Source organism: Heliangelus exortis, chromosome 8 (assembly GCF_036169615.1).
Source record: "Heliangelus exortis chromosome 8, bHelExo1.hap1, whole genome shotgun sequence".
Classification (NCBI taxonomy): Eukaryota; Metazoa; Chordata; class Aves; order Apodiformes; family Trochilidae; genus Heliangelus; species Heliangelus exortis.
The window spans coordinates 18,891,006-18,914,286 of record NC_092429.1 but is presented as its reverse complement, the minus strand read 5'-3'; the positions used below and the strand labels follow the sequence as shown (position 1 = coordinate 18,914,286).

At 38.9% G+C, this 23,281-nt stretch overlaps 1 protein-coding gene across 8 annotated transcripts in view; it reads left to right on the top strand.

Annotated features, from left to right (window-relative positions):
* PLPPR5 (phospholipid phosphatase related 5) overlaps positions 1-23,281 on the top strand; it is an 89,429-nt gene that overhangs the window by 33,049 nt on the left and 33,099 nt on the right. The window contains exon 6 of one of the 8 annotated variants that reach the window (XM_071750910.1): positions 21,474-22,049. The exons of 5 other annotated variants lie outside the window; for them this stretch is intronic. In XM_071750910.1, coding sequence (XP_071607011.1) covers positions 21,474-21,533 — 60 coding nt within the window. In that variant the 3' untranslated portion in view covers positions 21,534-22,049. Of the gene's footprint in view, positions 1-7,811; positions 10,043-15,416; positions 15,608-21,473; positions 22,050-23,281 lie in introns of those variants that run through there. 2 more of the 8 variants (XM_071750913.1, XM_071750912.1) reach the window with 2 other exon arrangements.

Here is a 23,281-nt window from a genome sequence, read left to right as displayed (position 1 = left end):
TAAGAGACAGTCCTTGGGAGACTTTTCATGTCATCTCCAAGAGCAGTCCTTACCTATAAGTCCAGTTTACTGCTGTAGTCATTGCCAAGTCCATGGAGTCAGGCTGAGTAGATCTGAGATTTTCTTTCCTTGTGTTTCTCAGGTAAGTTTGATTAATGCTTTGACTGAGAGTCCACAGAGCTTGAAATGCTTAGAAAGATAAAAAGTAAACCCCAAATTCAAGGGGTTATGCAACTGAAGTATGAGTGGCATTTGTCCTATTTCTTTAGGCTACTGTTGAGCATGGGATGCAGTCCCTTCTGGATGGGCTGTAGGGTTTTCATCTTCATGTACCTGCTAGGCCCAGGAGAGGGCACCCACTTGGAAACCCTGGGGATCTGACAGCTGCACTGTCAGGGCAAACAACTGAATGAACATGCTGATAGTAGAGAAACATACAGTCACTGCACAAAAACCATGATCGATTGCCAAAGCAAATGGAATTTTGGACTAGGGCATGCTAGTGATAGTCTCCTGGGTATGCCAAGACTTTTTGCATCAGGAAGTGTTTAAAATTTATTTTAGTTTCCTGGAATAAAGTTTTATGTTTTTTGAAGATGATATATTATGTAAACATTAGATAATCTTATGAATAAAAAAAATTAAGAGCAAACAAATGTTTAAATAGACAACATAACAAAATGAAGAAGATATTTTAGACATTTTTACTCGGGGAAAGTTGAAACTACAATTCAAAGTTTGAAAGCAATTCTACTTTTTCTACCAATTTTATCATTCACAATTTGCCAAAATTTCTTGGTTTATGCCCACAGTTGAAGATAGTAAACAATTCAGCACTGCGTAGGGCACTAACAATATGTTTATATGGTGTTCTTTTAAATCCAAATTACTGCTGATATTTTTTCATATTAAATATAAGAAGAAATGTTTTTAACTGCTTCTCAGTCTTTCTTAGTCACTTGTAAGTCATGGAAGTTGTCCTTTGTAAGCATTGCTGCTAGCCCTGAATTTTTAATTCCTTGAAGGGAAAAAAAGATTTATTTTCAGAATTATCTAATGCCTTTTTGAACCAAATGTGTCTAAGCTACTTCTGCTGATACCTTGTCATAAGAATCTCATTTGCTTGAACAAGCATTTATATGATGAATGTGAATCTTCAAAATAACCCATTCAGTAAACTTTCTGTAAAATGTCAGAACAAAACAAGATGTCAGTTGGCCTAGGACATACCACATTAATAACAGTGCCTTGTTTATGTGCTAAGCTCCCTTGTAATAGAAGCCATTTCTGCAGTTAAAAAGCATCATAGGTAATGAAGGTACATTCTCTGGCAGGTTCAATTTTTAATTTTTTTCTGGGCATAAAGACCTCATGTGAACATAGTGTACGTGATGTGACACCCTCTCACTCATGATGTGTTTTTTCCTGAGAACTGGCCTAGGCAAGGTTGAGATGTTGTGGGAAAGGTATAGGAGAGCATGGAAGGGTGGTAACAGGAATAATGTTTGTTCTGCTTGAAGACTACATGAGCCATTTCAGAACTGGCCAGGACTCTATTACATGAAAGAGCTTCTTTCCTTCTGAACACATATTTCTGTGGCAGCAGAAGGAAGCTGTTTGCTTGAACTTCTCTCTAGATAATTAAATTGGGGACTGCCAACAGGGTGTTACAGTTGGTGAGATCTTTGTATATGGGTTCATCTTTGTCTGTGTTGCAAAGCCTTTCTTCTTTCTTCTCAGACAGAGAGGATGAGGGGAGATTTTGCTGTTTTAGGGAAATGTTTTCTTCTCTTTCCACCCCCAGAAAGTTTAAATCTGAATTAGCAGATAATTTATGAGAAAGTTACTCACATTTGAGTACTTAAGGTGCTGAGTTTTTGTGCATTTTGTAATTTTTTTAGTGCTTAGTCTAGAGTTTTAGATAGAAGTCAGACCCTGTTAAGTAAGTCACTAAGAACTAAGGTCTAAATCGAACCATCAATTAACTACTGTCAAAACAAGAATTAACTTAGTTTTTGCTAAAAAGATGCTAAAAAGAAAGAGATGCTAAATAATTTGTGTGATTACTTGCCTTTTATCTACTTTAGCTGTGTACAGGTTACATTACATTGTATTTGAGTTAGGGCTGCTCTAGTTCTGTATTCTGAATGCACATATGTTTACATTTGGCTTATTTTAAAACAGTTTTTCCTTATTCTCAGTCTGCATGGCCCTGTACCAGTATTAAAGTGAGCTTACTGTCAGACATCAGCTACTAAGAGTAGCACACATCCTGACTTACTGAAGTTTTGGGCTAAGGCAGCACTAGAATGAATCAATACAACTCTGTTCTTGGTATTTAAAAGCTGTAACTCCATGGGTTACTGCTCACTCCGTGAGCAAGTGGTTCAGAGATGCTGTCTTAAAGAATGACTTCATTAGAAATGCCTCCTGGATGGGACCTTGTTCATTGCAGTTGTGTTACAAATACACCTGTAAATCAATAAACATGTGGTGTATCACACAGATCTGGAAGCACCTTATCTTTGTGTTTTCAGATCCACCATTTGTTATTCCAGAGCTTTTTTTCTGCTGGGGAATAAATGCTTGGCATGCTCACTGTGCTGCCACTGTCCGAGTTCTGGTAGAGGTCAAGAGCCATATTTGAAGTGCACTTAAATAGGAATATGTGCATTTGTATTATTCTGAATTGAGCTGCTACTGGTTAATGCCAAGGGTAGGTTGCTATTTGCATGGCACTTCTGTTCAGTTGTGGTGCATGCAGATGATGAAGCTCTTCTGCATGGATACCCTTTCTCAATGCTCTCAAATAAGCCAAAGTTGCAGAGTGTCTCCTTGAAAAATCCTTTCCAGAGCTGGCTCAGCAACTCAATTTACTGCCTTCACCTTAACAACATTCATCCTCAGAATTAATTAAAATAATGAAAGCCGAGAAACCTCATCACTCACCCACCTACTCCTTTTCCAGTCCTGTCTCTGACTTTTTTCATGTCTTACAAGACAATTGGTGTCTCAGATAGCTGGCACCCTCCTACATAGAGGAGGCTCTCTTCCTACCACAATCAAGATTAGAGACTCCTGTCCTTTTGTAAGAGTTACTGAAAAACTGGGAAATTGGGATGTCCTGGGTAGTACCTCAAAGAGTTTAAAATTCAGCTTCACCCAGTGCAGTCACAAACTATTTTTTCTGCTTCAAGGGAGACTGAAGTTATTTCATGCTAAAGTCAAGAGGGCTACTGTGCATCTCGTAGTAGCTGCTAACTTTCTTAGCCCTTTTAAAGTTTTTTTATTTTTAATTTTTTAAGTATTCTAGCTTTGAGATTATTAAATACAAAGGGAACGTGGAGCATTTTAGGGCTAATTAAGGCACTATAGTGAATACAAAGGTAAGAGGTTTTAGAGGGGAGTGTTGGGTTAGCAGAGGCACTATGGTTCATCTCGTGTGGGGTGAGATGACTACTGTGATTTTAACTATAATCATATAACTACTTCATTTTAACTATAAGAAGTATAGATATTGTGATGCATCCTGGAAGTGTTTTAAGACTGGGGATGTGTTAAGGTTAAGGCTTGACCTGGATAGGAAGCTTTCCCTTTGTATTTTTGATGTATAGTTTTTTTTTTCTATTTAGTCCATCTTGATAATTCATGGAATAGCTTTTTCACACTGTCAAAAAAAGGTTTTTTAATTAAAATTCTTAGTGCTACTGCTTTTTGCTTGGTTTTAAGCGTTAGGGTAGTGAGATGTCTTTGATTGGAATGTGCACTTGTGTACACAGTGTCACCTAGGGAGTCCAGTCTGGTCCCTGGGGCTCTCTGAGGAGACCTGTTGCCTGTCACCGAGTTCAGCTAAAAGCGAAACACATTATTTGTTTATTTATTTATTTATTTACAACTTTTTTTTTTGCTCATCATACTACGGGCAAGTGTGGGAGAAGGTTTGTGCCTTTCTGTCACTCCAGAATACTTCTGTTGAAAAGCATCCAAATACTGCTGTGCTCAATGTCCAAAACTCTACAGAGATATCGTATCCATAGAGAATGTTATAGTACCTGTAGGAGTATCACCAGGATGGCTAAACAGGAGTTCACGTACTTCAATGAGTTTACAGGCAGATTTTCAATTGTAGTGAAATGAGGCAACCAGGTGGCACTAATTGCCAGGTAGTGGGCATGAGCTTGTGTTAAGCCCACCTGTGCCTGATTAGGGTGGGCCCCTACTGTGCATGAGCAGGATTAGGGGGCCAATAAAGCTCACACCTGGGGAAGCCAGAGGGGAGGCCACTTTTGGAGCAGTAGCACCGATTCAGGCTGGGCAGCCCTGAGAGCATTAGACTGAGAGCACTATTTGTGAGTTTCTCCTGGAACACCTGGTTGGACCTTGGAGCGCCGTGCCCTAAAAGAGGTTCGTCTTGCTACATTTAATTCCATAGCCATACTTGTTCTCTCTTGAGAATATAGTATGTTAAAGTAGATATAATACGTTGTCTCACACACAGTAGGGCACCCAGGAGAGGCAGCTTTAGAAAGACCATAGGCAATTTTGTTTCAATGTCATTTATTTGCATTTGCATTCATGGCCTACTCTTCTGCTGAATTCCTCATCTGGGCAGTTTTACAATAATTACTTTGAAATAAAACTTTGAATTCAAACTGTGATCACCACACCTAAAGTTCACATGAAATAATACTTTCATGTAGGAAACGGAGCAATATATTCAGTGACTCTTTCAAATACACATGTTGTAGGTGTTACGGAGTCACGGTATTAGTAACAGTCAAGAAGATTCCTTGCAAGAAAACTTCCTCAAAGCAGGAATCGTTAGGTTCTTCTCCTGGATATCAGGAATGGACTGTTTTGAATATTTCTAGCTGTATTCATGAGAGCAGAACAAAAATAATTTTGGCTAAAATATTTTTTGTACAGTAGTGAAAGTTGCAAACCATGGAAGTCATTGTTTTAGGTTTTTTTAATGTTTTAACAGAAATCAATTAAAATCTTAAGACAGACAGGTATGCAATATTTACCCTCAGAAACCTGCACTGAAGGTTTAGCTTTTAGACTTTCATTTTTCCGTTAGTGGTGTTAGAGCACAATAATGAAGCATGCTTTGTTTGCATGGTGCTGACACCAAGCTGATACTGTCAATATAGAACAACTAATACAAAAGCTGGCATGCCTGTCTCTCAAACTGCTGCTCTTGAGCAGACCCTCAACATATTCTAATTTTTTTTTTTTTATTACTGTGGGGGAGAAAATGTCCCCTGGAGCTGGAGAAGCTGAGGTCTTGTGCATGGCTTTTTGTTTGTGTGCTGCATCTGTGTGCTGATGGTGTTAGTATCTCACACTGAACTTGGTCACAGTAAATGTGAGCAGAAGCAAAAGAGCATAGTAAGAGAGTTGAAATGCAGTTATTCAAGAGGGATGCTGTTTTATCAGGATTTTTTTTTTTTTCTGTAAAGAGTCTCAGCAAGGCTTACTAGCAGTTTTTCCTGAGACAATAACACATGAAAAAGCATGAATACCCAGAGGGTTGCATGAATCTTTATAAGTGTTTCATGTCATCAGCAAGTGATTGGTGTTGATCTGGTTATGCACCATGCTGAGTCCATTGGATATGAATCGACAAGTCTTCACTGGGCTCTGCAGTTGGTAACTTAGCTGTTCTCTCTAAGGTTTATGAGGAATGGGGATTTTCTTCTTTGTTCCTGTGTTTCGTGCTTTGCATATCCTTCTGAGGATGGTGACTTCCATTTGGGAAGTGTAGCTGGCAGGAGCGTGAACCACGTTCTCCTTTCCTAGGTAAAAGTTACTCAATCTTGAATTAATGCCACATAACAGAGCATTTGATTCTCTGTATGACAGACAAGTGTGTGTCACTTAGAGAAAGGAATAGCACATAGCAGGACTTGGAAGTATTGATTAGAATAAATAATGAGGATTTTTTTCCTTCTAACTTCTCATTTTTAAACCCTCCTATTTATCAACAAAGTGAATAATATTAGACTGTGCAGAAAAATATCCTCACAGCAACTCCAGTGTTCAAGTTGCCCAGTGTCCTGTCTTTGCTTTGCTGAAAGTGGGAGATGGCCAGCCAACTAAAATGCTTCTAAATATTAATGTTCTGTTTTCTAACTGGAAAATCTAATTCTGCTTTTCTTCTGCAGAATGAAAATCTGAAAAAAGCAACATTTGATAATACTGATTACTGAAAGTATTTGCACTAAAAGTTGCACACTAATTCTTTTTCTAATGTTTTTTTTTAAAAATCTGCTGCCTGTGGTTTAATTGTTATTTATTTAAAATATTCTATTTTGGAAAAAAAAAAAGTACATAAATGCTTACTATTTGGTGCTGTTCTGTTATGAAAGCTGTCATAAAATACAGCTAGAACATGGCCAGAGCTAAAATGCATACTACAGGGGAGGGGGAAGAGTGTTCCTCCTCTTGGACAAAGTACAGTTATGGCACAGTGAGAGAGGGAGCAGAGCTTGATAGTCCTGTTTGGAGGGCAGGGAATAAGATGCAGATCACTGGTGCTCCCACTCAGGGTACTTCTAAATTCCATTCTGTGATGTGAAAAATCAAGGGTAGCTGCCTACCTTCCCCCACACAGGCTGATAGACAAATGTGCAGGCAGTATAATGAAGAACTGGGAAATAAACAGGTGTTTGGTGGCCACTGTTTGTCTCCAGCACTTTCTGTGGTGTGCATGATAAGGGATTTTCTGAAGGACTTGGAGCAACATCAGTTAAGCACAAAAAAGGAGATCTATCCCAGTCCCTATAAGTTATCCACATCCCCCCTCCTCTTCAGCTTACACCTCCTCTCATCTGACTTTGGCCTGCCCCGGGAGGTGAGGTGACAAGAGAAATCTGCAGTGATTTGCATGGTATTATTTCCCTCTGTGCATTTTTCTGATGGAGAACGAACACCTGACTCAACATCAAAGTACTTTTTATTCGTCTTATGCATTGCATGTTTTATAAAAACTGGTGGCAGTCAAGGGTACTGTGGGCCTAAAAGAAATGAGCAGTTACTTTGGATCATGCACAAAATCGTGCATCTGAGTCTTCACCTACCAAATGTTTGTGGAGGAATTTGCTTAGGTTAGACCATTAAAAAAGTAGCAAAGATGCTGCAGGTTCAGAGTCACACATAGGGTATTCATTTCTGATAAACATCTTCATATTCATAAGAACTGTTCTGTTGAAGGAAAGAGAAGTATAATATTGCAAATGAAGAAGACCCTGTAGTGATCCTGAAAAAGAAGTGTTTAATGAATTCCTCACTGCTGTAGCATTTTGCTACCTGATTCTATGCTTTCAGGATCATGTGGAGCAATTAATCTTTTTTAAAAATGCAACATAAAAATTGTATTTCCACTGAAATAGAGTATTACAAGTCTCTCAAACTGTCATTTTAATTTCTAGGACTTTTGCTCAAAGTTATGAATAAGGCATCAGTAGAAGTACAGCTAGTCCAGTTATTCACATTGTTACTTACATTAAAAATGTCCCATCTAAAACTAAAATCTTGTAGAACCATTGCACCTAGTAACTTTGTTCAGTTTAGTTGCAAATCCAGTCTTTTCAGCAGTTAACTAAGCATTGCTATGGGAGAGAGAGAGTGAGTGAGTTAATGTGTGAGAGCACTTTAGTGAAAACCAGTTTTATTTACATTGTCCTGCAACAGACTCCAAGCATAAGGCTGACCCTAAAGCTCAAAAGGCAGGAATTTTCCCATTGGTGACTGATGTCTCTCTGTGGGGTTTCTGGGTTTTATCTGTTTGTTTTTCCTTTAACTCGTAGAACCACATCACGGCCTTTGCAGAAGTCACATGATGTTGATGCTGATGTTTGTTACCTCCATTGGACTTCATCTCTTTTCACAGCCCACACATGATAATTGCAGTGTATCAGAATAAGAAATTTTTAGAAGTCCTCTTTCTGACTTGATTTTTACATCATTAGAATGATACCAACATTTTGAAGAATTCTTAAATATTAGAATATTACTTTGTGGAAAAAAATATTAACTGTTTACTTTTTGATGGAATGGGACAAACTGAGCACTAATTACATTTATCTGACAATACCCTCTATTTTGGCTTCTCCTTGTTTTTAACAGTTCATGTACTTATTCCAACAGTATTTCATATTTTGATTTGACTTTAATTTTTAAAATCTACATTTTTAATTCAGCATGAACGTGTTTCCATTTGAGGCAATTTCAGTGTATAAGAACTAGACAAATATTATGTTCTGTATGAAAATGCTGTTTGCACATTGTATTTCGCTGTTGTCCATGTAAGATATATCATTCAAACAGTATGTTATATGTAAGACTGGTGCTTCTGCTTTTGAAGGGAAAAAAAATGCCAATTTTTACTGTAATAAGTATTGTATCATAATTAAAAGTTTATTTATTTGGATATTTTCCTGACATAATTGTAGTTGAATTGTTGTTTTGTAGCTCTTGAATGTCTTGAATGATATATATGTATCTAGGTTAAAAGAAATGAAAATAATATAGAAAGTTTGATTATTTATATATTCTTTACTACTAATGATAACCCATGGAAGGTTAAGGGCTCCATTCTTAGCTGAGCATATCTGATGGAAAGCTGTGCTGTTCATGAATCATTTAAACAAGTTATCCAGGAAGCCTGCAGCCTCTGATATTTGTTATACACCCTGATATTAATCTGGGAGATTGGGTGCTAAGGTAAGACAGTCACTGGCTTAGTAGGGAAACTGCAGGTGAGTTTTTACACTCCATTTTCATGTTGAAGCATTCACAGAAATAGCTTCATTAATTTTCTTCAGCCTAACTGACCGGGACAGGCCAACCTACCCTCTACAAATCTTTCTGTCTCTGTTTGTGTTTCAGGCCCATATTCATGCAAAACAAAACAAAAAACAAACAAACAAACAAAAAAAACCCCGCAACAAAAACCTCTGTCAGTTTGTATGGTGTTGAAAAATTGATTTTCTGCAACATCAGGCAATGTGATCTTATCTCTTACCGCTGTGAATAATCAAATTGATCCTCCCCTTCAAAAGGCATCCTCCCTATTAATGGTGAAGCTGTCCTATAAAAATTGATGGCCAAATGGATATGATTATTGCAGACATTGATGTTGCTTTTAACAACTGCCAGACAGTTTTCCTCTGGCAACAGCTGATTCAGTGCTATCACTATAGAGACATTGAAAACAGTGACGTTCAGTGCGGGCTGATGAACATTCTAGGCCTTAAATTTTCCATAAATCAGGGTACTTCCTGTGCATTAATCATTGTTAGAAAATGTTTGAAACATAAGGCTGTAGAATCAGGTATATATTTTCTATGATGAATTTTAATGTGTTCCTGCATAGGCAATACAGGTAACGCCTGCTTCAGATTTTTTATTTTAACCTCTGCTTTCACTAAAATACAACTACCTAAATAATAGTGCTTGGCAAGCAGGGCAAGGCCAAGTCATCTTTGAGTGCAATAGAGCCTATCTCACGAAGTCATTGTGCTAAGCTGAGAATAAGGGAACACAGAAATACATCCCTGGGGAGAAAAGTCCTAGAATAGAGCCCTTATCCCTTAGTAACAATGTTACTTAGGTGACTGAAAATCCACCTTTGTTAGACTATCAACTGTGTTTACAAAATTGTAGTAGGTCCAAAGTTTGTATCACCTAGGCACACTCACTCTTCTCTTAGTCTAGCTGTTTAGGGTCCAAAGTACTAATAATTTCTCTGTGTGCAGATTTAAATGAAATCTTCACTCGTTTTTGCATGGTAGCAAACCTGCATTTTTTCTATCTGATTTATAAGATTACCAAGAGATTCTTTTATGTTAAAAGAGATGATTTTTTCAGTGTACTGTACATCATCTGCTTGTAACTGGTCTCTCTCTCTCTCAGGATCTTTCCAGTAAAATATTTGGGTTAAATTTATCATATTATTCCTGTGAACCAGCAATGAAAAAACAAAAAGAGAGACAGTCTGCGGTATAATGTATTTTTAAATAAAATAATTTTTCATTCATTTGTAGTGTATTTTTTTTTTTTTTTTTTTGGATAACTGTTCTAGATCTATTTTGGTAGCTAACATACATGTAATGAAATGATGCTTTCAAGTCAACTGGATTTGGTGATTTATTTTCACAATTAACCAGGATTCCCCACAGTTAACCACATTCCTTTAGATGTGGTTCTGGTGAAAGTGAAAAGCAGGAGAGGAAGAGCTGTATTGTAGAAGAGTCCACAGCCTGTTGGTGAAGGACTCTCCATAGGAGGTCAGCATGCCAAGCTTCAGACCCTACTTCAGTTGATTTTTGGAAGAAGCAATAATTTACTTATCACACATCTCCACTGCCCTGGAGCTTGGGCCTTCACTCTTTCATTCTGGATGTGAAAAAGCTTTCAGTGTGAACAGTTTGTTGGGGGGGGGGGGAAAAAAAAAAAAAAAAAAAAAAGGCATTTTCTGACTAACATGGCTTTTTGTTGGTTGCTTTTTAAAAAAAAAAACCTCCCAGTGAAGAGCCTATGACAAACAAGCATCATCTCTCATTCAGGGAATATTCTGGTGCAGAGTGGTTCCTAATAGGAACACTGTGGTTGAAGCATTTCAGTGGTTTTTGAATGCAGCTGGTTTTATGATCCTTGTGGACCTTTCCTGTGTGTACTTCAGTGAAGCAGCTCCACACTCATTTATAAATGAGATGTTTAAGAAGCCTCTTTAATGCTATATGCTGCTGCATTTCTAAAAATGGAATGAGGCATATGAGGACACCAGCTGGGCTTGTATCCATACCATTTCAGATTCCCTTAAATGTATTCTGTTGTTTGTTCATAATCATGAGCTTCCTAAGATGTATGGTGATAGCATCTGGGATCAAATCTCTTCAGCTTTTAAAAATGCTCATTTTCACAATATGCATTAAAAGAGGATAATGTTGGTATTTTGCAGCTGCAATTTTCCTTGCTGTTTGCTGGTGCCTTCTAATTTTGTTGTCCAAGATCTCAGTGAGTGTGACAGTTTACTTGCACATTAAGTTAGCAGGGAGCTTTTTGTACTCTTCTGAAGTCTAATTTGGGTATTTCCAAGGCTTGCTATGTGGAAAGCAAAGTTTTAGGAACAGATAACCTGAATCTGTTTTGATGAGATACATTTCTGGCCGTCTGCATAGCTATAGCCTTGGGGAGACTCAGGAGCATCCGCAGATGGAGGGGTGAGCAGAGCTCCAGGCCTCTCAGCATCTTCCTCTGAGCACATCAAGAGCATTTTCACCAGGCTTTGTTGTGGAGAGCTGACTCAACCCCAACACACCAAACCTTTCTGATGAACACCAGCACTTTTCAGCTCCCCTCAAGTACCTTTGGAAAACTGGACAGATTAGGGAAGATATCAAATCTTCACCCTGAAGTGTACTACGAGCGTGACTGAAGCTGAAGCCTGCGCCTGTGGACAAGTGGAAAGCCAAATTAATGGGGACCTGTCATGGCTTCAGCTCATGGCCTTTTCCTCTACTTTCTAGGCCTTTTGTCTTTCAGGGACTTCCAGAAAGGAAAGTAAAGGAAAGCTTCACAGTTTTTCTGCCCACTCAAAACACCTGTGCTCAGGGTTATGCCAGTATAACTCCTTCTATGGGCCTCTGGGAACATTCGACTAAAACAGTGTTACTTTATGATAGGCCTGGTGCTTTCCTCTGCACTGGCTGAACTGCTGTGCCAAGGTAGGACTCTTACTAGATTTGCTTTTGTTACTAAACTGCCTACATTTTCCTCATCATGAAGCCTCAGTCCTCTCCCAGCACAAAGGATTCCTTGATCATTGCTGGAACTTGTTCTCTCCAAACCCTAGGAGACGAGAAGATCCTAGAGAGATCTTCTCTAGGAAGAGAATCCTAGGAAGTGCAGCATATCCTGTGTGAAACTTGTCCTCAATGTCTGATGAACAGTATCCCAGACATGTTTACGATAGCTCTCATTAAGGCTAGACTTAAAGCCTTAAAGATGTTTAGCTCCCACTTACTACCCTAAAAGGGTATCCTGATCCAGGCATGTTTGATGATCAGTCTAGCTGGAAACAGTGTAACTGGCTACATGTTATAGCCCATGCTCAGACTACTGTTTTCCTAAAGATGATAGTGACATCCAGTTCTCTGCCCATCATGTCTTTTAACTTAATTTCTTCCATTCCAGTTGCCAGCTCCTGATACCATGTTCTGCTGTGAGATGTGATAGTCAGGTGGCATAAGGGGAGAGCAGATACCCTTACATGTCTTCTGTTCTTGGTCTGTTACCACTAACAGTGTGGGGAATGTGGAAGGAAATTAAGTGAATTAGGAAAATTTAATTTGGAATACAAGTATACACCCACAGGTTCTGTATAATTCTAACTAATCCACAGGCAGTCTAATTCAGATAAACATCCTGAGTCATCCCCTGTTGTGAACAGGTCCTAAGCAATTCATTTTTTATCCACGGGATCTCTACTGTATGTATCTTCCACTAGTGACTACAGCCTGAGCAGTGCACAGCAGACAATTTTGTGAAATGATCACATCAACAGAATAATCATCTCTAAATCATGCAGCTTCTTTAGTGGACTCTTGGCAGAAGACTGCTGCTGTGCTCTGAAGGTGATTAAGAATGGGCATATTAGTAATATCCAGCTGTGAAATTACTGAATCTGTCCTCTAAGGTGGGTGCTTCAGTGGAAGCCCCAGAAAAAGTTTAAGTCCCCAAAACCAAATTCTTTCCACCCATGTTCTCATCTGACAATGTTCAGATCTAAATAGACAAATAATTTTAAAAAAACCTGTTTTTTCTGGAAAATCTCTCCCTAAATAAGCATGTTATACATAAATGCCTACTCTCTACAGTAGGCATTTGGAGAATGGAGAACTTGTAGCCTTGCTGACAGTCTTTAATGTGGTTCTGACTGTGAGAGCCTTGAGTTGTGAATTCCTAGGATTGCTCTGTAAGAAAGCAAATAACCCTAACAAAGAGAGTAAACGTTTGCAACTGTAAAAGAAAAGCTGAAGAGCTACAAAATTAGAAGGCCATGAAATTCAGAAGCAGGGAAAATATCTTCTTGCATTCTGTAGCAAATGTGGCAATTTGTGGCACATTTTCTGTATTTTTCTATCTTAAAATATCAGTACTTCAGGATGGCAGTTCTACAGTTTTTAGATACTGCAGTAGAGCTGCTGTTCTGGGTCTTCCTTTTCTGCTAAGAAATCATCTGCTACTCGGTCCTCTTTTGCTACTGTTGCTTAAGGTAGCAGCTACTCTTCCTTCCATTAGCAACCTCTATTTATACAGTCACAACAGAAAATGTGATACTCCATTCAAATATTCTAAAAATGAGTCTAATGTAGTGAGAATGAAGTGCTTATTTAAGAAGAGAAGTCCCTTTGGCTCTCGCTGGAGACAGGGGACTTCAAGCTACTTCAAGTAGGAAACACAAATAGTAAAATGACCCTTCCCTTTTTGCAATGCTTCACATTATTTTCAAAAGGTGATAGATCTTTTTTGAGATTAATATTTAATATTTTTCTGAGCAATTAAAGAAAACATTATAAGGCTGTAGTCTTGGAGTGTATAGTCTTCTAGAGAAAATTCTGTCATTGGTTTATATTATATGTGTATTCTGTGCAGTCATACTCAAAGACAGTGGACACAAGTGCAGAAGGGGGGGAACAGAAAGACTGAATGAACTATATATTGTCAATGAGGGTTTTCCCAAACTGATTCTTTATAGGAAAGAAACTAACCGAGTAGGGACTTGATGCCAGCTGATTATGTGTGAGAATTTTGTCATTCTTGGTCTCCTATGGGAATGTTGCCTTCTTATTAGATAGATTAGATAGATTTCAGTCAGCTATCATTTTTCTTAGAATAACAGATAATCACAGGGGGTTTGATCTTCAGTTCTTTGTCAGATTAAATCAGATTAAACTCCCATGGCATTGGGGGTACCCATGCTGCTGCCATACTGTGCTGCTGCTTTTTATTTCCTACCTGAAGACCTTCCCTATATATTTAAGGAAAAAGGCTGTATTTTTTTAACAATTAAATGGAATTTCTCTTTAGTAATCTGTTGATCTGAATGTAGAAGTTAAGAAAATCTCTCTCATGGATGTAATATCTTGAAAATTGACTTCTACCTCAGCATTGCTATAAACCTGAAACTAAAAGCTTCTCATAGTTGGTCAATGGAAGAGCCAGTTTCTACAAATCTTGAACACTGTGATGGTAGATACTACAAGGTTTTTGTCACCTGCAAGACTTTTTATGACCTGATTAATCTCAAGTGTGTGATTGACTTCCAAGTCTATCACTCATTTCACTATGGTGGTTTCAGTTGGAAGGAAGGTTGCTGAGAAACCTAATGTCAGCACAAAAAGAGAACAGTACTAAATTTTCCCTCTTCTTCCCCCTTTAGTACACCTGCTGTTTTTATTAAATGGCTCCAAGCTGTCTTCACTTTATCACTCATCTTCTGGCATTCTTCTTTCTCCTTAGATGTGACATTGCTGTGTCACATTGTGTAGTAACCAGCAAGTGTAGCTGGATAGAACCTTTGCCAACAGAAAATGTATTTTTCTGGTGTAGATATATGAATATGAATGTTTAAAAATGCAGTGAGGTAACAATTATTTTAATGGGAGTAGAGCAAGAACTCGTTTTAGCAAAAATGGAGAGGTAAGAAAACAATAAATGTGAGTGAGATAATCTAAGATAAAGGATTAAGTGTGAATACAAGTGGAATTTGAAAGATATAATGTGCAATGACTATTGACAGTGGATGTCACTCACAGAGTGTGAGAATTTCCCCTACATCTGTTAAGGCAAACAGATCATACTAGATGAATTCATGACACTGCAGATCTTACAGATAGTGGTCTGACAGTCATGTTTGCAGGCACAAATATAGCCTGAATTTGTGACATGTCACAAATTAAGTGGTAAAAAAAAAAAGGACTATGTATGTAATGCCTTCTGCAATATAGCAGAAAAGAAAACTGATCAAGAAAGGAGCAGATAATGTCCTTGTCTATTCTGATTTGTGTTATGCCAGGTGGGAGTCAGGGGACTTGTTCCAGATTTAAACAGGGTACACAGCCGGGGGTGGGAGGGGTGGTTTTGTATCTTTTTATCATTTACAAATCAGACCATATGTTTGTTAATTCTTTCAAATACATATGGTATTTGGGAGCAGCACTCCAGATATGGTGCAGCCTTCTTGTGTGAAGCTATTCAAAATTACAAACAAAGATGTACAGAAGCCAACAGGAAAATCCCAATCACCATTACTCCCCTTCAGCCATCTTGTGTCCTGCTTTGAAAAGTCCCCCTTCTGAAACTCACATCACACCCTGACTGAGCTTTGAATATGATCTTAAATACAGGCTGCCTGATAAAAATCTCATACCTGCTCTCCTTAGCATCTCTCCTCTGCTCCCACTCTACCCTGCACTCACAGGGGACTGGCAAGGCTTCAAACTCAGCTTTTGCATTGGCTGTGAGAAGGGGACAGCTGGCCCTGTCACTGCTAGAGATGAGGTACCCAGTCATGCTCCTTCCTTCTGAGGTAAAAGGATATCAGGACATCATACTGTGGGAAACTGGGACATGGTCTTAGTTGTTGATGAGTCTTTTTGTATTGTTATGTTAGTGTGGTTCTTTCTGACAGACCTGGTTGTGACAGGAGGCTGCAGGTGTGTGTAGATCAGTGGTTAGCCCTGGAAGAGTGAAAAACACCTGCCAGATGGAGAGTGGAATAATCATGTGCATTTATCAGCTGTGTCTCCCAGAAGCTTTAAGGTGCCCTAGCATAGCCCTTTTCTAGGGCAGTATGTTAACAGAATACACTTTCAGTCCATCATTTCTTATTCCTTGAGGATGAGATAGATGTGATTTCCATTCATTCTCTGTAACAGATGCTATTGTATTTTTTTTTCATATGCCATATTCTTATTATTGTACTTTTTGAACTTCCTCACTCTTCCATATTGGTCTTTTATTGCTTATTACCAGATGGCATAAAGAGCTTTGCAGTATGCGTTAATCTAGCTTCAAAAATTTTCCATTACCCTGCAGTGCCATTCCTCTCTGCTGAATTTTACACCTCAGCAGTGTTTAAGCATGTCATCTTCTTCATTGTTGGGTGTTAGTTTTCAGTTTAGCATTTTTCTTAGAATATATGACAGACAAATAGATAGCTTTGTCCTGCACTTTGCAATATGTAGTCTCCCATTTCCCTGGGGTGGGAGTAGAACTCTGATGTTCTTCCATTTTGTGCATTATTGAACATGAGTGCGAGTTTCAGTGCAGAGGAGCAGGCAAGGAGAAACACAAAACTTTCCAAAAGCAGGGAGAGGTACAGGCAGTGGTGTGCTTGTGCAGTGCTGGCACAGTCGCTCACGAGACTGAGGAAGCTCTTCCATGGGCAGGTGTGGTTCCTTCAGAGCCCCATACTTGTGTTCAGTCACACTGAATATGTTTTCTTTCTTTGGCCATACACTTCTGTTTCTGTACCAGTAGGGTCAGAGTGGATTAGGTAATGCCAGAAGCACGTAGGCTCCCTGACAGGTTTTCACTTTCTGTTGTCTATCTCTTCATGTAAGCATGCAGCACGCTGATTTGTCAGAGCTGGTATCACCTCATCTGCCTTTACATCCATCCTCCAGATATGAGTGACCGTGTTTTTACCAAGGAAGCAACACAGTATTTACTTTCTTTCCTTGTCTTAGTGCATATGGTGACTCCCCCTTCTATTTTAACACAAACCAATATGCAACAGGAGTAGCAGTGTTTATGACTGTACTTGCCTTCTTACTACATACCCAGCTACAAGTGTGATGTGATTTGTACCTGTTAGACTGTTAGATTCTTTGCACTATGAATTGTCTGTATCTGAGTCTGCAAGGTACCTCATCAAATGGAGCTTTCATCCCAAATGGGACTTCTAAATGTCATCCATCATCTTCTACAGACACACTAATAAAGGTGTCCAAGAACATTTGGGATCCCACTGCTGAGCACATTATCTGCAGACCTGGAATAGTGGACATAGCACAGAGGTGCTTCAGCCAGCCTGGGAACTTGAAAGAACAGACCAGGAAATATGAGCACTTTTAATGGTGCTGAACTCTCTTGCTGACTTAAAATTGAAATTAGTGTGAAAGAGGGAAGCAGAAGAACAACAACAAAAACAACAACAAAAAAGGACAGTGAAAGAATTTTAGGTAAAGATTTAAAAAGCTATTTGTATACTAAGATTCCGAAGGACAAAAGTAACTTACTCAAGTAATTAAGCATAGCAGATGAAAAATTACCAAAAAAGTATCCACCAAGAAGGGAGCTTTCCAAACATTTTACTAAAGAAACCATGTGAACACAAAGAAACAGATTTCTGACATTTTTCTGAGACTGAGCCTTTTGCTGTGCCATCCTGTACAGGAAATTGCAGTCTGCGATCAGTGTACAAAAAATATAAATTGACTATATTTACAGACTATGTTTATGTAACAGGGATTTGATTTTTGACCTGCTGTTCCCTTTTTGGAGCTCATCATGATCACTTTGCACAATCAAGTGGAGCTTTGCTGAATATGGGTGGGCAGACAGGACTTTCAATAATCAGCAAGATAAAAAGCAGCTTAGGAGCTGGAGGAGATGGCCACTGAATCTGTTGTTCACTGCTTCCCTTATCACACACCCTCGCTTCTACGAAGAGGTTACAACAAAATCACTTTATAACAAAATCAATTTATGACATTAGCAGTAGAAACTGCTGATGTTTGTAATAGCTTTACAGTTTCTAATTACAGCAGTTGAGATGCTTCTAGATCAGGCAATTTAGTTGCAGTTTGACTCCAGGTATCAGAGTCCTGAGGTTTCACACTGCTTATTTATTTCTGGAGAGATCTAGGAGTAGGATTTGTCAGAGGCTGAGGGGACATGGAGAAAGTTACACAGCTGTGGGAGTGCTAACTCAACATTTTGACTAACACTGTAGGGCTCCATTTATCAGATAAGGTAACCTACCTTACAGTACTGTGCAGTTATGAGAAGGTACTATAGTAAGATTCAGGCTCATCATCTATTAAAGCAATTGGTCATTGTGGTATCTAAAAGCAAAATCATGGCAAGAGAACTTTTGTTTTCATCCTGGTCTAGTTACTTGCTACACTGATCCCTGCCCTACTACCTGACCACCCCACAGATTTTTCTGAAGCACTTGGGAGACTCTAAGAATTCCAAGTGGGAAGGGAAACTTTGGTTTGAAGGAGCAGAGGGAGTTTAAATATTTTTCTCTGTAACAGTTGTGCATCTTTAAGTACCTCACTTTAGACTTAGCCTAGTGAATGAAAGCCTGGGGAGTCGAAGTGCGAAATTCTTCCAACAAAGACCTTGGCTTGAGCTGTCAGGTAAGTAAACCTTTGAGAATTAGTGGGAGATGGTAAACATTACTGGAGATGTGTTGATTTTCTTGAAACTTTAAAAAAGAATGCCTTTCTCTATTCTGTTGATTTAGTAGGTACTCCTGTGGTAAAGACCAAATGTAGAAGAAACAGTTAAAGCTGTATTTCCTCATTAAAAAATATCACTTATTGTTGTTTTATTTTCCTGTGTTCTTATTTCTTTCACCTGATGCAATCCTAAAACAGTTGAAAAAACCCTCAACTCTACACTTGCTTATAAGATGTTTGAACAGATGTATAAAAGTGGCAGATGATTTTGGTTTCCTGGATGCTGACCAATTCACCTATGTAGTTAAAACACATTGCTCTTTGACTAGTGTCTCATCACTGATTTAGTGGGGGCAGAGGCATTCCAAATAGTCTGTGCAAAACAGATTAGCCTGGAAGGATTCCCGGGGAAGAACAGTATAAAAGCAGAGACTATATCCCATTCCAGCAGGCTGGTGGAAAAGGAAGGCCACAAAGTCACCCTTCCAGCATGCATCCTGAGCGTGGATGTGACAAGAACTGCCCATGGATTGGCTTTGCTTCTTTCTGCTGGTGCATTCGTGCTGGCTGCGATGCCAGCACTGCCCAGCCAGCTCCATAAAATAATCTCTGGAGGAGGCCAAGAGAAGGTGCTTATACACAATAGCTGAGGGATTTCCTAGAGTCTGTAGAAATGAAATGTCAAATGCTTTAGCTTGCAATGGGAGTTCGTTGCCTTTGAGAAGCAAAGTCTGTGCTATTGGAGAACTTTTAGTGGCATATTTGTGGATTCTGAAGAGCCCTTTGTTGAAATCATACTTTGTGGGTTTTTTAAATCTATTAAGCTCCATTTTGGAATATTGCTTCTGAAGCAAAGAAATCTTCATTGTGTCTTGACTCTAAAAGAGATTTCTTACGCTTACAGGACAGAAAGAATGAGCCATGCAAATTTCGAGCTGGGAAAACTAATTCTGCAGCATGCAGCCATCTCGTACTTAGCATGTGTTAATTAGTGATAGCAATTAGCAGTACTTGTGCCCCTACCTGTCTTGGAATAAACTGGAAAGAAAACAGCACGGGGCTTAATTTGCCAATACCTATGGTGCTGTCTCAAAACTCCTGGTTTAGATGTACAGTTTCTGGAAAGAGGAGCGAAGAGAAAATAAGTTGAGAGAATTGTTTGAATTGTTTGGCACTTAGGCTGAGGGCTGGAGGTTTTGCTATCTTAACATTGGTTATCTGTGGAAAGCTGGGCAAGTCCATGGGAAGTAAAATCTTGTGACTCATATCATGGCTACTGAGCAGACATCTAAGAGGAGTTTTTAGAGGATGGCCCTTTAGAGGATGGAGAGCCCTTTGTACTTTAATTGCTCACAGACTGCAGCATGCATGATCATTCCTGTTTCCCAGCGCCAATAGTTTTTCTTAGTGGTTACTTATAGCAATATATGTAATGCCAAAGCCACAGCAATGGCTCCTACAGGCAGGAATGGTGATTTTCAGAGTCAGATTGGTAGCTTTCATGATGCTGCTGAAAAGTTAATATTTATCCTGCTCTAGAGCACAAACTGGATTTTGACCATTCTGCCAGTTTTTGGTGCATTTGAGGGGTTGTCACATACCATCACAATTTAGTTATGGAATGTTTCTTCCAGTATTTTAAAAATACAGATCTAAATATCATTTAGGTAGATGAGATCCCTACCATTAGTTCTTAAGAATCACATTTCTATGGGACCTGCCCTAAGTGATCCTGCATTGGCAGGGGGTTGGACACGGTGATCTTCACAAGTCCCTTCCAACCTCTACACTTCTGTGATTTTATGATTCTATGTTTTGATCAAGGGGAAATTTATCAAGTTACAAGCATGGAAAAAACAAATCCTAAATGAAGATGTTATTGGGTATTAACTGTGAAAGCATCGGTGGACCTTCTGTAATAAATTTATCTTTGTACCTGCAAGCAGTCTTCTGATGAAAAAAAATATTAGGAATATTTCATATTTAATCTTCTGATGAAAAAAAATATTTAGACATTTATGGCATATCATGATATCATTTCCTTGCAGAAAAATATGGCCATGTTAGACAAAAAATTGTATGCTTGTGTTTAAGCAGGAGAATGTCTCTCCAATGTTCAAGGGTTCATTTAAAATGAAATTTTACAGCCCCCAACGTCCATAGAACTTAGCAGGCTTTTACTAAAAATACTTTCTAATGTCTTTGTGCTAATTTATGCTTCTTTGTACAAACAATTGAATATTTTATTTGACTATTAAACTATTGAAAAAACAATTATGCAAAAGTTGAACATCTTCTGTAATGCATTTCGTATAATGAAATTCTGAGATCAGAAGTAGACCCTATATCTGTATCTCATTTTGACATTTTTTTGGGTAACAAATTAAATTCCATAAGCTTTTAAAAAATGTTTTAACTACAGAGTTATTATGAGTACCCTTTTCTAATTACTGTGCAAGCTACTCACTGTACGGTAATATAATAGTAATACATTATATTTTTATTTTATTTGGTAATCCATACACATTTAAAATAATAGAAGAACAGTTCTCTTGCACTCATTGATGATTCAGTGCAGAGCTCCAAAGTGCACTTGCAATTTAGTACTCTTAACATTATCTGCAGCTGTTATAATGGTGCATTGTATACTTGCAGGCTGAGATCTCTTGGAAATAAAAACAAGATTTAAAATACTTTGAAGTAGTAAATAAGCAAAGAATTATGATCTTCATGCTCTTTGTTGCAGATGATTTTCCATTTACAGGTTATTTCAGAACACCTAAGGGCCTATCTAGTAGTTTATAGGTAATACCACCCAATTAAGATATATAGTTTTTCTCCACACATTACCACCCTAAACCAAATAGAACATGTAGAGCTTTTGGTTTTATTGGCTCTGTCAATAAATTCTCACTGGTACCAAATTGCTGCCAAGTGAATAACTTTTTTTATTTTTATTTTTATTTTTTTCCTTTTCCCTTCATGAGTCAGAAATCAAATTCACTTTCCAAGGGGTCTGGGAGTAGAAAAAAACATATGTGCAAGAAATGAGATGAGAGAGTGATCCTTAATCAAGCACTTTTCACACCTTTTCCATCTATTTCCAGCGTTTTGCTGAGTATTTACAGTAATGGTTATCGCTGACACTTCGAAATGCCATGTACTGTTTGTAACCACTTCTGATTATGGCTGGAGTGCACCCTTTGTGCCCACCGGTTTACCACAGACTTACCTCTTCTTCTACAAAGGTCATTTTGGCCTCTGATGGCTATGTTTTCCACCCTGGCCATTTCCTTCCTGCTGCATTTGGAAGCAGCTGTGTGCTGTGGTTCAGCTGTCACCCACTCAGCCATCCCCTTGCCCCAGGAGCACAGGGAGTGCCCCAGGACTAAAGCCAGACTTTTAGCAGCATCCTGCTCCATGTCAGAGCTGTAGTATGACCGTGGTGTGACCTGTCTTGCAATGTGTATGCCTTCCTCAACAAATGAGGCTGTATTAAAAAAAGAGTCATCCTCATTAGGTGTTTGGGGTTTGCTTCAAGGCGTCTGATACCACAGGGTTTTGCTGAAGCTAAGAGCTTAGAAAGATAGAGAAAAGAATTAGATGTGTAGGTGATGGAAATGTTCGTGTTTATTGTACATAGGATTTCAAGTTATTTGACATATAATTAAATCATTAGGCTAAGTAAGCAGTTGTAGTGAAATGAGGCAACCAGGTGGCACTAATTGCCAGGTAGTGGGCATGAGCTTGTGTTAAGCCCACCTGTGCCTGATTAGGGTGGGCCCCTACTGCGCATGAGCAGGATTAGGGGGCCAATAAAGCTCACACCTGAGGAAGCCAGAGGGGAGGCCACTTTTGGAGCAGTAGCACCGATTCAGGCTGCTCAGCCCTGAGAGCATTAGACTCAGAGCACTATTTGTGAGTTTCTCCTGGAACACCTGGTTGGACCTTGGAGCACCGTGCCCTAAAAGAGGTTTGTCTTGCTACATCTGGTGGAGAATGCGGGCGTAGACCTCGACCTAGCCCGTGCTCAGACAAATCAGGAGAAAGGGAGCTAGTCCGGCGCAAACCAGCATTAGCAGAAAACCCAAGGAGTCAGGTAAGAAGATCCACTACTTTTCCTTCTCTATCACTGTTTGACCAAAAAAAAAAAACCCAAAAAAACAAAAAAAGGGGGGGGGGGGATGTAGTGAAATGAGGCAACCGGGTGGGCTTAACACAAGGTCATGCCGACTACCTGGCAATTAGTGCCACCTGGTTGCCTCACTTCACTACAAGCAATCAATCCCTGCCCTTAGCAGAGGACTTCTGCTGTAGGACTGATATTTCAAATTTGCTCTTAACCCAACCTCCTATGAAGAATCCAGTGCTGATACCCACTGAACACTGATTATGGGACTAAATGGATCTCAGGTCTACTCTGCAGTTACAAATCCTCTCAGTTATTTTGCATCTTTGAACAGGCTACCAACTACTCAACATAAAAATAATAAAATAATAAAAACTTTTAATATTTACAATTTGAACTGTTCAGATTGGAAGTGTGCATATCAGTAATGGGATCTGCTTTCTGCCTGGCTAGATATACAAACACTTCTTCAGGACAGACCCTTGGTCTGGGTTGTTTTGTCAAAGCTGTAACTGTGCAATGATGTTGCAGGTTTGACGAACATGATTTGTGTAGCTAGCAAATAATTCCTAGACTATAAACTAAAATAAAGAAAATCGTAACAGGGCAAAATATAGGGAGTGGATGGTGGAGGCATTCCTCTGGTGTTTTGGCTCGTTTGGTGTTTAAC